The 13,124-nt window shown below is 36.1% G+C and overlaps 1 protein-coding gene across 10 annotated transcripts in view; it reads right to left on the reverse strand.

The window, feature by feature from the left end:
• PTPN13 (protein tyrosine phosphatase non-receptor type 13) overlaps positions 1–13,124 on the reverse strand; it is a 204,827-nt gene that overhangs the window by 58,885 nt on the left and 132,818 nt on the right. For 6 of the 10 annotated variants that reach the window (XM_013058070.2, XM_013058069.2, XM_013058068.2 and 3 more), the window contains 5 exons: positions 10,256–10,438; positions 7,132–7,294; positions 2,196–2,613; positions 1,962–2,059; positions 337–393 (listed from right to left, as the gene is read on the reverse strand). In XM_013058070.2, coding sequence (XP_012913524.1) covers positions 337–393; positions 1,962–2,059; positions 2,196–2,613; positions 7,132–7,294; positions 10,256–10,438 — 919 coding nt within the window. The remainder of the gene's footprint in view (positions 1–336; positions 394–1,961; positions 2,060–2,195; positions 2,614–7,131; positions 7,295–10,255; positions 10,439–13,124) is intronic. The other 4 variants (XM_004756135.3, XM_013058067.2, XM_013058071.2 and 1 more) reach the window with 2 other exon arrangements.

The raw sequence follows: 13,124 nt of genomic DNA on the forward strand, positions 1-13,124 counted from the left end.
CTCAAGAGCCACCTCAAGCATCCTCAGTTAAAATAACTGCCTCAGTTAAAACTCTTTTTAGTTAAGATTATCTTCCACCTGAACTACTATCTTATTAGCTCTCCAGGTGTCCTTATTTATAATCCATCATTTCTCTAGTACATCATCTAGTCTACATCACAGGTCCCATCACATCACCATGGTGCTGAAAATCACAGCTCTTCTTTGACTCCAGAGTAAGATCTAAAATTCTTCGAATGGAATTGAAGACTCTTCCAGTATTATGTCCAAGACTATCTCATAAGGTACAAGAGAAAAGATATGATGGAAAGGAGGGGAAACATTTTGTAAACCTACCATTTTCTTTTAAAGGTACTTGGGATGAAGAATTTCCAGAACTATGCAAAGTCATTCCTGTGGCATAAATTAAATTATTAGACAGTTCATAAAATGGTCAGTAATTTCTGTTAAATTCATAAAAATCAATAAAACATTATGGTGGCAACATTTAAAAAAATTTACAATTAGAAAAATGTTTTCCCAAAATGGGCTTATGTATTATTTTTAATGTCTAAGTAAAGCATATCAGTTTGTTTTGCAGAATAAATTTAAACACAAATGTATTGTTTCTGGCAATGACATTTTGATATGTCAAATATGAAATGATGAAACTGAAATGAGTTTTAAAAGCATTTGTCCAAATGTTAAAAGAAAATTTAATATTCAGTAAGAATGAGTAACCTGAATCATAAAACAAATGTAGAAAATAAATTTTCTTTCATGAGCGAGTTTTACTCTGTGTTTTTCAATGAAATATTTACTATTCTACATCTGATATGTGCTGGATTTTTATGTAGATGAAAGCATTTCTAATGAAAATAGCTTAGAATCTACAAGGGATCCCATTATATATGAATACATTTTGAAAAGAGTTTTCTAAAAGATTGAACTAGTGTCTTCTTAGGCCATTTTCAACATATAGGGTGGTGACCTATAAAAAGAAATCTTGCCTTTTATCTCTTTACGGTTTTTCACCAATTCAATTTAAGTTGATGCTGTTGTCATCTCTAAAAGCTGTGGAAACCCACACTGATAATGTAATGTTGCTTTCTGTAAAGATCTACCTACTGTAGAGCTCTCTTTGGACTTCATTTACTAAACAGATCTTCAACCCAGCTACAGATAAAAAAGTTATTTTTTTAACTTTGTGTAATTAGGGTTAAATGATCAAATGTTAGTCTAAGTGAGAGTTAACAGGTATTACTTGGTAAAATAGCAGAAGAGGGTGTTCTTGTTTCTCTTGTCTCCCCAGTTGCCTCCTATTACGAGTAGTCATTCACAACTCCGTGCTTAAATATATACTCCTCTGAAAGAGTCCAGTTGCATTTCCCTTTTATGATGCATTAAGGAACAGGAAACCTGAACTATTTATCTTATAAGAGAGTATGTGTTTATAAACTTCTATACTTAAATACTTAATATGTTCCAGCTAGATGGGAGAATTGGAAAAAAACTTAAAATTAACTAAGAATTCCTATCTACCAAACATAGTACATTTCACAAAATTATCTGGTTTGAGAGATAACTGCATTCCTGCTAAGCTGAAAGTACCCTAAATAAACCTTCCTTTAAAAAATACAGAACGAGTGGAGCCCACTCCCACAAGCTGTATGGAAAATCCAAAGGAAGGCTGTCCAAAGCCATGGTACCAGATTGTCTGGGTTCTCTCAGTACGACCGTCACAGTTTTTAACTGTGACCAAGAGAAAATGAAGTACCAGTCTGTGCCTTGAAGTAATCACCTGTTAATTCAGATTTTGATTTGACTTGGTGCATTTTAAGTAGACTAAAATTTCATATTCATAAGCAGTTTTGGTAATTAGGACATTGAAAAAAATAATATATTGGTCACTAACATTATTTCGTTCATTTCACTATGAACATGAGGTACTGGAGAAAGAAGGTAAGCTTATTTATGCTGACCTATAACATATGCTTGCCCCGGGTCTTCAAAGGATGAGGAGTCTGATTCCTGTTTCCTCCTTTCAGGACTTCTATTTAAACTTGCAACAGACTTTGAACTGAAGAGGGAAAAGGAAGGTAGGAGGGAATGTGTCAATGTAAAAAAATATGGTGAAAATAATAAAACGTCAAAACAAAAACAAATGTATGAAATGTAGAATTTTCACATATGTATTTGGGTAATGATGTTCTTACTTATTAAGTTTTGTGAATCCTGCCAAAGATTCTGTATCAGATCTTGCCATCTGGTGTAATGGTTTTCCTACCAACTCCGCAATGCTCTGTGGTGGGGATTCCATGTTAACAATGACATTTTTCCGATGAGGGTAGAGAGAGGCCTGACTGAGATCGTGGTATGATTTACTCATCCCTCTAGGCTTTTCCTCCCATGAAGCTTTGTCACTCTTCTCTTTTGCACTGTTTTGCAATGGCTGGTAAAGCGACAGCTCTGAGCAGGAGAGCCTCTTCAGAATCTCAGCTTGAACTGACAGAGGTCGAACGGCAAGTTTGTTCAGGGTGCTGCTGGCCAGACTGCCAGTGCTGATTGCTCGTCCCATATTAAATCCTCTAATGGACTCCGCTTGGAGATTCAGGCTCCTAAACGAAGCTCTCTCTACAAGGAAATAGGATGGCTTTACACGATGGAAACACCGCAGTACCTTTACGAGAAGCGTTAGTTCAATAAATAAAATACAGCATGCACTTTTTAATTGTTCTGATTGCCAACATAAGTAGCAGCTTTCCAAGTGTAGCAATCAAGAATCGGAAAAAGGAGTTGGGTTTTCAAACCATCTCTCCATCCTTGTAGCTCTATTGCAGCCAAGGCCTGGTCAGCATTTCCTACCTCATCTAGTGAATCCTGAGCATCTAATAATGTTTGGGCTTCAGGCTTGCTGAGTCCAAATTCCCAATTATGGGTTTCAGTTAAAAATGAAAACAGCATTTCACACAGAAATTTCAACCCTAGTGGTGTCTCAGCTAAAATGCCTGCAAGCCAAGGATGGGGAGAGGGAGAGCTGGAGCCTGGAAAGGTTAACATGAAAAGGAAGCTATGCAGAGGAGAATGTTGCCCAGAGAAAAAGTTCTTGAGTACTACTATATTTTTTAAAGCTCATGGCAGATTGTGACGGTTGTGCCACCCCGTGAATATACTGAAAACCACTGAATTGTATACTTTCAGTGGGCAAACTATAGAGCATGGGAATTATGTCTCAATAAAACTGTTACCAAAAAAAAGAAGAAAAAATGCTTTTACAGAAATTATTTTAAAATTTTATTTTATTTTTTCAGTGTTCCAAGATTCATTGTTTATGCACCACACCCAGTGCCAGAAAATGATTTTTTTTTTTTTTTTGATATTTCATTACTATGCCAAACTCACCTTCCCACTTGGTTGACTTTTCATGATTTAACTGAGGCACAAGAGCCATGGGAGAATCAAGTATTACATGCCTTCTTTCATTTTATTGGTTTCGGTTAATAAATGGGATCAAGGAGCAGGGGTTCTCATTATGCTTAATTCCTTTCACTCCTAAATACACACCCAAAGTCTTTTAGAGGCTCAATTTAGAGATACTCTATGACAAATGCTTGGCTTCCTCTATTTTGTGAGAGCCAATGCCATGGCAATATTTGAGGTTATCAACAAAAGCACTGTATCACAGAATTTTAGCATCAAAATCCTTTCAAGTAAATAAAGGGCCAGGAGCACAAAATTTCAAATGATTTAGTTCATGCATTGGTAATCCACATTCCAAGGCACTCCCCATTTGGTGCCTTCATAGAAAGTACCAACCCTGTGTTGCACACTATAAGGAATACAGCTTGACCACTATGTAAAACGGCTGCAAAAACTTCCTTTAAAAAAAAAGTCAAATGTTGTTGACTTAGATCTTTAAATTCTGTTTCATTTACCTTCTAATTACTTTTAAACTATTAATAATTAATTGTTTATGTCAGGCATAAAGAGATAGGAAAACAGTGAAGATTTTTAAAATGCATCAGAATGAAGTTTAAATAAACATGTTTCATTGTCAACATGAAAATTCAATGTCCTTTCACAGAATTGGAAATGGACACCAAATTAAAACATTTTATAATGTTTTAGAATTAAAATACAGTATTATTAGAGCAGATCACACGATTTTTATTTTCTTTTGCTTTGAGAGCAGACTGTAATCAAAGATGCAAAACTGAGTCTTACACAGACTCAACTACCAGGAAATGCCTTTATACCCAACAGGTTTCGTCACCCTTAAGGAAGATGTAGACCCCACTTTGGTAGAAAAAGGGACAGACTGTTTTGTAAACATACCCAAGATTCTGCCAGACAAATCCATTCACAGCCTAGTCCTGGGGAAGACTTAAGATGCTGCACGTATTCATTGGATGGGAGCATAAACCATCCATTTATCTGATCTATTGCTCATCCCTTTCACCTGGAAAGGACTCCAGTATGGATTGCCAGGATGGGCAAGGACATTAGAATGAGTCTACATCCTCATACCAATGTTTCAGATTTGAACTCAAAGGTTGGCTGTTCTACAAGGAATCTGCCATCCACACTACCTAATCTCTGCTTGTGCTATCATTCAGTACTTAGTACGGTTTGGTATTTCCTTCTATGATCAACTTAACGGTATGCTCTTTTGAGGACAGCGGCTTCATTGATTTCTGTTATTTCACAGCACTCAGCACCATCTCTTCCAAGTAGTAAGTGCTCAATAAATGATTATTAATCTAAATTTCATTCTATGCAAATTAGTTTTTTTGAAAACTCATCAAATAAAAATTAAGAGATCAGGGTTCCAGCCTCATTTGACCTCTATTAGGTTAGGTGAGACACTGTGCTCTGATACTGTTTTCTCATCAGTAAAATTTGGGACTAAAAGGCCTCTAGGATTCTAGCACCAACATTCTAAATGCTAAAGAAGTAACATACATTTGTTAACCCATCAACCTCCAATGGGCAACACCAGTTATTTTCACTTGTCTAGTACAGATAGGTAAGTAGGCAGGTAGTTACTTCTATGCCATTAGAACAAAAAAAACCACAAAAAACAAAACAAAAAAACCACAACAAAACAATTCCTTTAAAGGTTTAACAAAATCTGGGAAAAGAGGTAGATAATACCATCTTAAAGTGCTTTCTCATATGAGTTCAAGGATACACAACTGTTGTGTTTTTTGGCACAAACCTGTGAGATACATAGGGTATTCCCACTTTGTGGATGAGGAAAATGAGACTCCTAGAAATCAGTTACTTTCCTATGGGGTCATTATATTACTACTACTATTTCTATTAGTGGTAGTACTGGTAAAACAATGTTGACGATGGTGAAGATAACAATAATGAATATTTATTCAATACTTACTCTGTGCCAGGCACCTTGAAGGGGCTTATATGTATGAAGTCATTTAATCTTCACAACAACCTCATGATACAGGTATTATCATTATGACTATCATTTTACAGACAAGAAGTAAGGTAGAGTTTAAGTGCCTGCCGAAGGTTTCAGAGCTTATAAATAATAGAGCAAGGTTTGGATCCTGACAGTCTGATCCAGAGTTCACGCTGTTAACTAACTACTACTTTGTTCTTCAGTATAAGAAATGCTGAGGATGAAAGGCTGGCTTTGTAGTTTTGTCTCTGACTGTTTTCATAATAGCACGTTATACCACATCTGTAAGGATGCAACCTTCAATTGCATAATTTTGGTTTGTTATTGACTAGAGTATTAATCCAAGTAGGAATACTGATAGCTCTAACAAGTTTGATATTTCACTGCACTTCTAAATATGCAAGAGCATATAATTTTTTAGCAGAGCAAAGTAGGTAAAGAAAAGGAATAATGAGATTACTTTATAGCAGTAGTTACCATATTCTAGCATGCATAAAAGTCATTACCGAAGAAAGCCTGTTAAAACACAGATTCCAGGGACCCAATACCCAAAGATGGTGATTCACCAAGTTTTAGGTAGGTTTCTGGAATCTTCATTTTTAATAAGCATACACCCCTACTGTCTTAACTCTGAAAGGCTGAGAAACATCTAGTCATGGGCTGCCATCACCCAGTCTGATCCAATGGGGAATACATTTTTTTGTACGATTTCAGGATGTGAGAAAGTTTGGATACAGAATTCACAGGACTCTCTGCACAAGGTCATCAGTGCTATTCCGTTAAATTTAAAAATCTAATTCTTCAGAGTATTTCACAGAAGTTTATAAGAATTTACTATGCAGAACTAGACTTTGTATAACTTTAATCTCTACATGTGGTGTTCCAGAGTAAGCTTTAAATATTTCAGTTCTGTTGGAGATATATATATATTTTTAAATCTTTAATTAATTATTATTACTATTATTATTATTATTTTTGGAGATATATTTTTTAGAGCTGAATCAGTTTCTTCTGCTGGTTCCTTTTCAAAAGGAACTGAAATCACTCTCCTGAGCATTTACACCGGGTATGCGGGTTACTGATTTCAGTCTCCGAAGAGGGACACACTCAAGTAAAAGTAACAGGTGGGAAATCTGCCACCCCCAAACCATTATAGTACGTAACTTCGCTGACCTGGGTGCACACTCCCCTTGCCCCCTACCTCATTTCTTGTGTTTTTTACCCTCATCTGGAAAGCCCTTCCATTTATCTTAGTTATTTTTGTCCTTCAAAGTCCAGTTCAAGTGTCACCACTGCAGTATTCTGGCCTCTGATCTCCCCCTCTCTTACTGCAGATCATGTAGTCTGTATGATCTAATCTGTTATTAAAACCTGGACCCTCTAATGTGTATTATTGCTTCATGCACGTTGGTTTTACCTTCCCCGAAAGTATGTAATTCTACTATGGGTAGAGACTATGACCCAAATGCCTTATTTACATCAGTTAGCTTCATGATTTGCATGAAATAGACATTTCAACAGGTACTCCCTGACTGATCTGGGGGGCTGTCTTCAAAATGAACATGAAGTTGAAATCCCATCTTCATGTGTGGCACCTATAAAAAGTTGACTTAGTCATTTAACATCTATATACCTTGTAATGTTCATCCTAGACACAGAAAGTCTTTTAAAATTTGTGGCAAAAACCAAGCTTGCACTCTGGTCATCTGGCACAATGTGTTTCTCCTTACCAATATCCTGGGCATCTTGGTTGCTCTGTCTTGCTCTCATCTGCAGCTGGAACTTATGCTGGGAAGAGCAGAGGTGGAGCAGGTACTGGCAAACCTTACTGTTGTCTGTCTGGAAAGCATGTTTTATTCCATCCGATGTATTTTGCAATGTGATTTTCTTTTTCTACAATATTAATCAGGGGTGTTAATAATTAGGATGCTTTCCTACCACATGACTGAATTCTGTAACCAATAATTAGTAAGTACAGATACTATTTTTATTTTTCATTTAACACTCATTAAGCATGAGTGTTCCTTGACCTGCATCTAGTATAAACAGGACCCTGTTATTATAACAGATTCAGCAAATAAATCAAATTAATATCACGTGTCACTTTCAAATATTATAGCTTAAATCAGACAGTATATAAGCTACCAGAAAGAGAAAAATTTCTTTTTATGAGATTATTGATATTTTTACTATATTGCAACGTTTGTAAATGCCGTAACTATTTGAAAAAGACATTATAAAAATATATTCTTCTTGGGTATGAAAATGAAGTTCAAAAAAATTGATTTATTGATATATAAGAGCTATGATTCTGCCAAAAAAAATCTTGATGGCCTGAAGGCTGGTATGGAAATTGTGAGAAGTTAAAAGAAAATGAGAGAATAGAGAGGCACCGGGTAACATGGCTGCTGGAATGAGAGATAATACACATCAAATTTTTAGAGACTGAGGGATTCTTGCATTCAAATTCAGGGGAAACAGGAGAACCACCAATTAGTGTTATCTTTTCAATGTTTCTTGAGAAATAAATGTGTCTTGTGTAAGAGGGCATCCCAAAATGTTGCAACCTCTGGGGTGAGGCTTGCAGATGATCTGTATGTCTTAAAAGACTAGCATTCAGCATGCTAGGAATCTAAGACTAATGTCTCTGGAGAATTACTTAAGTCCAATTAGGCTTTACTCTAGCTCTTGGCTGCTTCTACTGTGCAAATTATTCCCTCTACTCATGTCCCTTGTCTTCAAATGCAGAGACATTTGGTGATGTTCACAAATGACACAATAACAGTATTACTCCAACTTCAATTGTGCAGGTTTGCCTTCTTCAAAATTTCTGGTCTTATTAAACTATAAATTTTTAAATTGAGTTTGTTTATATAAATTCACTAAAACTTTATATTAAAACTATAAATAGAAAACCACTATGCCATAAATAGAATCCAGGTATTAAAAATATGTAATCGGGGTTCCCAGGTCGCTCAGTTGGTTAAGCACCTGCCTTCAGCTCAGGTCATGATCCCAGGATCCTGGGGTCGAGCCCTGCATGGGGCTCCATGTTAAGCAGGGGGTCCGCTTCTCTCTCTCCCTCTGCCCCTGGCCCCTGCTCATGCTCTCTCTCTCTCTCTCTAGCGCAAATAAATAAATAAATAATTAAAATCTTTAAAAAAGTATATGTAATCAATGCAATAAAAGCAAAATAAGGTTATTAAATTCTATCTGAATATGTTGCCAATGAAATCTCTGGGACCCAGTTCTCTTTTTCTTAAAAAAGGAAATCAGCAAGTATTAAAGTGGAATTAAAGACTCAGTAGCACCAAACTAGTACCTTGACTAGCAGTAGCATACCTAGTGAATTGAAATAGTTGAGGAATTTTTTTTCTCAAAGGAACATAACCACTGTCAAGTAATTCCCTAGGACATTGTTCTTCAAAGTTGTAAAGCTGTATAGGTTCGAAACAAATTATAAGAATATTCTGTGTGTTTACTGAAAAACTGGACAAGAAATGTGTCCACGGGAATTCAGTTGTGAGAGATGAGAAAAGGCGAAGGAGGGTGACATTTCCATCTCCCCAGAGGCTAGTGGGGGTGGGGGGGAAAGGAGTGTTTAAAAGGGCTCTGTGTTGGAGGAGGAAGCTCGGGATAAACAAGTTTTGTTAAACACAAGAACAGTCTGCGTGGGAATGTGATCTCCTCTATTACTGGAGATCTTTAAAAATGAGCTAATCACAGCTAGTTCTACATATGGCAGGGCTGGTGTGCTAGCTTGGCAAACAACAGAGAGCTGAATGCTAGATAATTTACTTGAATTGTTGCCTTTTTAAAATTGGTCCAAATTAGATTTGTAGTTAATTAATCTAAGCTTTCCTCCAGATATTTGCTCTGCCAGCATTTCCACTGGGGAAGGTAAATTATACCAGGGCAATTTCCTGGTCTTGACAGTCTTGGGAAGATGAGGCTATCTGGGCTTTCCTGAGAGAACACATTATTATCTGGGAATCTTAGTGGTACCACTGGGTGTCACAGGAAACCAACCCACTAACCATCAAGTCTAGAACTGATTTCAAAGGTCTCTAAGTTGAAAATTAACCAGAGTAAGTTGGGACCTTGAGCTTGGTATCCTTATAAACAGTGTTCTAGCGGGACTCTATTTTAGCCCAAAAACGGGATCTAGTAGTCCTTAGAGATCTCAGTAGTCCTTGCATACCATTAAGAAAACAAATACGTATCTTAACATATTTTTTGGCTTCCCAACTGCATTTCAGTGTTCAGAACTCCAATGACTTTCAAAATCAAAATATGCCTTTATGGCTTACTATCTTTCATAAACATGATATTCTACAACTTTATCTCCACATGGAGTATACACTAAAACTTAAAAGTACAGAAAGTTCTGGGACATGAAAAATTTTTTTTAGTTCATAAAATCCAATAAATCTCTGGACTGCTGAAATTCTAACATAGCTGCTGTGAGGGCACCACTATTAAGCTAGACAAAATTTACTAGGGTTAAAATAATTATTTTTAAATATATATTAGAGAGATTTCTCCATGTGAGAAGGTAGTAACCCAGAATACGTTCTGAATTAATAGAAAGTCAACTTGGTTGTAATTTAACTAAGTTAATTGAGCGTGTAACCAGCTAGGAATGTACACTATTCTTTTAAAAATCACTTCCTGATAAAACTAAGACCACATAAAAATCTCAATAATACTTCCTACAACTGAGAAGAGTTAAATAGTTTTAAAATGTATTAGCCCTACTGAATAGAAGAATCAAAAGTTTACTTAAGGATAATCAATTAATAGGTTACAACACGTATTTTAAAATATAATGAAAAGGAGTTTAAATGGACATACGGAAAAAGAAATCTTCTTGGTTTCCCTCCATGGAAAACGAAGGACTAGTGTGCGAATTCCATTGTGAACCTCAAACACAAGGACACCTTTAGAACAGACTCCAAGCAATATTCCAGTTTGTGACTTTTTCTCAGGGTGCACTCGATGAAAATGAACTCCATATTCTGTCAGTCTTTGGCAGACCTGTTGGAATAGTAGCATATCATAGCAATGTACCTTGGTAGAAGGTGACAAAGATATAGAAAGTTGTACCACTGTAGTTTGATATGGAAAGGAGAGTCTTTTCAACAAATGGTGCTGAGGGGTGCCTGGGTGACTCAGTCATTAAGCGTCTGCCTTCGGCTCAGGTCATGATCGCAGGGTCCTGGGATCCAGCCCTGATAGGTGAGAAACCTGCTTCTCCCTCTCCCAATCCCACTGCTTGTGTTCCCTCTCTCGCTGTCTTTCTCAGTCAAATAAATAAATTAAACAAAACAAAACAAAACAAATAGTGCTGAAACAAATGGGTATTCACAGGTAAGAAAATGAATCTTGACCTCTATTACAATGAATATATGAAAATTAACCCCAAATGGGTCATAGACCTAAATACAGGAACTACAACCATAAAGCTTAGAAAATCTTTGTGGGTACGGATTTGAAAGAAATTTCTTTGTGGGACATAAAAAAACATAAACTATAGAATAAAAAATTGGTAAACTGAAACATTTGATCTTCAAAAGTCAGTGATAAGAAATATGAATGCAATGGAGTGCCTGGGTGGCTCAGTCAGTTAAGTGTCTGACTCTTGATTTCAGCTCAGGTCATGATCTCAGGGTTGTGAGATCAAGCCCTGCCCTGTGCTTAGTGGGGAGTCTGCTGCTTAAGATTCTCTCTCTTACCCTCTCAATCTCCCTCTCAAAATAAATAAATAAATAAATAAAAATAAAAGGGAAAAGAAAATATAAAGGCAGGCTACATACTGAGAGATAAACATATTATATATCTGAGAAAGGAACTGTACCCAGAACATATAGAAAGCATGTATTTCTTAGCAATAAGGAGACACAGAACCAGATACAGAGATGAGCAAAAGATTTTATTAGACACTTCAATGGAGAAGATACATGAATGGCAAATAAACACGTGAAAAGATGTTCACCATAAATAGTAATTAGGGCAATACACATTAAAACCACAATGATATACTGTTACTTACCTATTTCTATAGTTAAAAAGACTGAGCATACCAAGTATTTTGAGGCTGTGGAGCAACTAGAAATCTCACACATTACTGGTAGTACTGTAACATTGGATAACCACTTTAAAACAATCTGACAATTTCTTATAAAGTGAAACATACGTTTCCCAAAGATCTCAGCAAACCTACTCTTAGGTAATCACTCAAAAGAAGTAAAAACCATATGCTCACATAAAAATGTGTATTTGAAAGTTTACGGAAGTTTTATATCCATCAACTAATGAAAAAATAAATAGGTTGTGTATCTGTAGAAAGAGAAACTACCCAGCAAAAAACAAAAACCAACAAGAAACCACCCCCCAACAACAACAGCAAAAAAACCACCACCAACAAAAACTGCTGATACACGTCATATTATGGATGAATCTCAAAATTATTGTTTCTAAGTGAAAAGAGCCAGATACAGAAGACTACTACATAATACATAATTCTTTTAATGAAATTCTAGACAAGAAAAAACTATGGTGATAGAAGATCAGTAGTTGCCAAGGGCTGGCACAGTGGTGGTGGGGATTGACTGCAAAGGGACACGAGGAAGTTTTCTGGTGTTGGAAATGTTTTATATCAGGGGTTGGCAAATCTTTGTCTTTAAAGGACCAGATATGGGATGCCTTGCATCCAAAGAGCATGATTTGCAGAAAGATGTAAAAGAAGTATAAATTTAGAAAGGTGTATTAATGTGATTTTAAAAACTCAGGTTAGAAGAAAGATGCTAACGTTAAAGAGAATGGAGTAACAGGATATATTATTACAAGGAGTAGGGCAACCCACTTATGCGTTAAGCACACTACTTACAGGGAGAACACTAAAGCTCAGGAAGGTGAAATATATTGTCCAAGTTCACAGAGCTGGTTGAAACAAGAATTCAAATGCAAGACTGTCTCACTACAAATTCCCAAGCAAATTCTTACCACTATGCTAATCTCCTTTCTACCTTTATTAATAAAAATATAACTTTTTATGTCCTTCAAGTATAAAAATGTAGTAACTAAAGGAAAACATAACTACATAATTCAATGTCTTTAAATGTTGACTCAACTTAAATAAAACAAACCCCATTATATGTTTTAGCACAAACCCTAGATTAAAGGTGATGTAAGTGGGTGAGTGCAACCCCTTCATAGATACTTGTAGGGCTGGGAACCTTAGTTCCCTTCAATATGGAGCAAATGGAAGGCACACTGTTACATACTAGGGAGCTAAATCAGGAGAATGTTCTGAAAGTTTGTCTTCTCAACAGAATACTATACTCGCTATTCTCATTGGAAGTTAACACAATACTATCTTTCCTGATCGTAAATGGACAGTTTATCTGAGGTCTCAAAGAAAGCTGGTAGCAGATCTGGAACCATAAAGCCATTTTTTCTGATCCCATTTCATTATCTGAATTAGTCAGCATTTGTGAAACACTATTTTTAGAGGATGTAATTGTATTTTAAGCGTTTTAAGAAAAAACAAAGCTAAATAATTCTAGAATCCATATGACTTCCCCTCTTATAGCCAGTCAAAAAATTCAGCTGTTACTTCTTCACAATGTATCTTGATACATTTATAGTGTATTTTCAGTATGGAACTGAATAAAAGCAGCGAATCGACAGTCATACCAGGTATGGGTTCGAATCAGTTTTG

Source organism: Mustela putorius, unplaced genomic scaffold (assembly GCF_011764305.1).
Source record: "Mustela putorius furo isolate JIRA1106 unplaced genomic scaffold, ASM1176430v1.1 tig00000382_pilon_pilon_pilon, whole genome shotgun sequence".
Taxonomy (NCBI): Eukaryota; Metazoa; Chordata; class Mammalia; order Carnivora; family Mustelidae; genus Mustela; species Mustela putorius.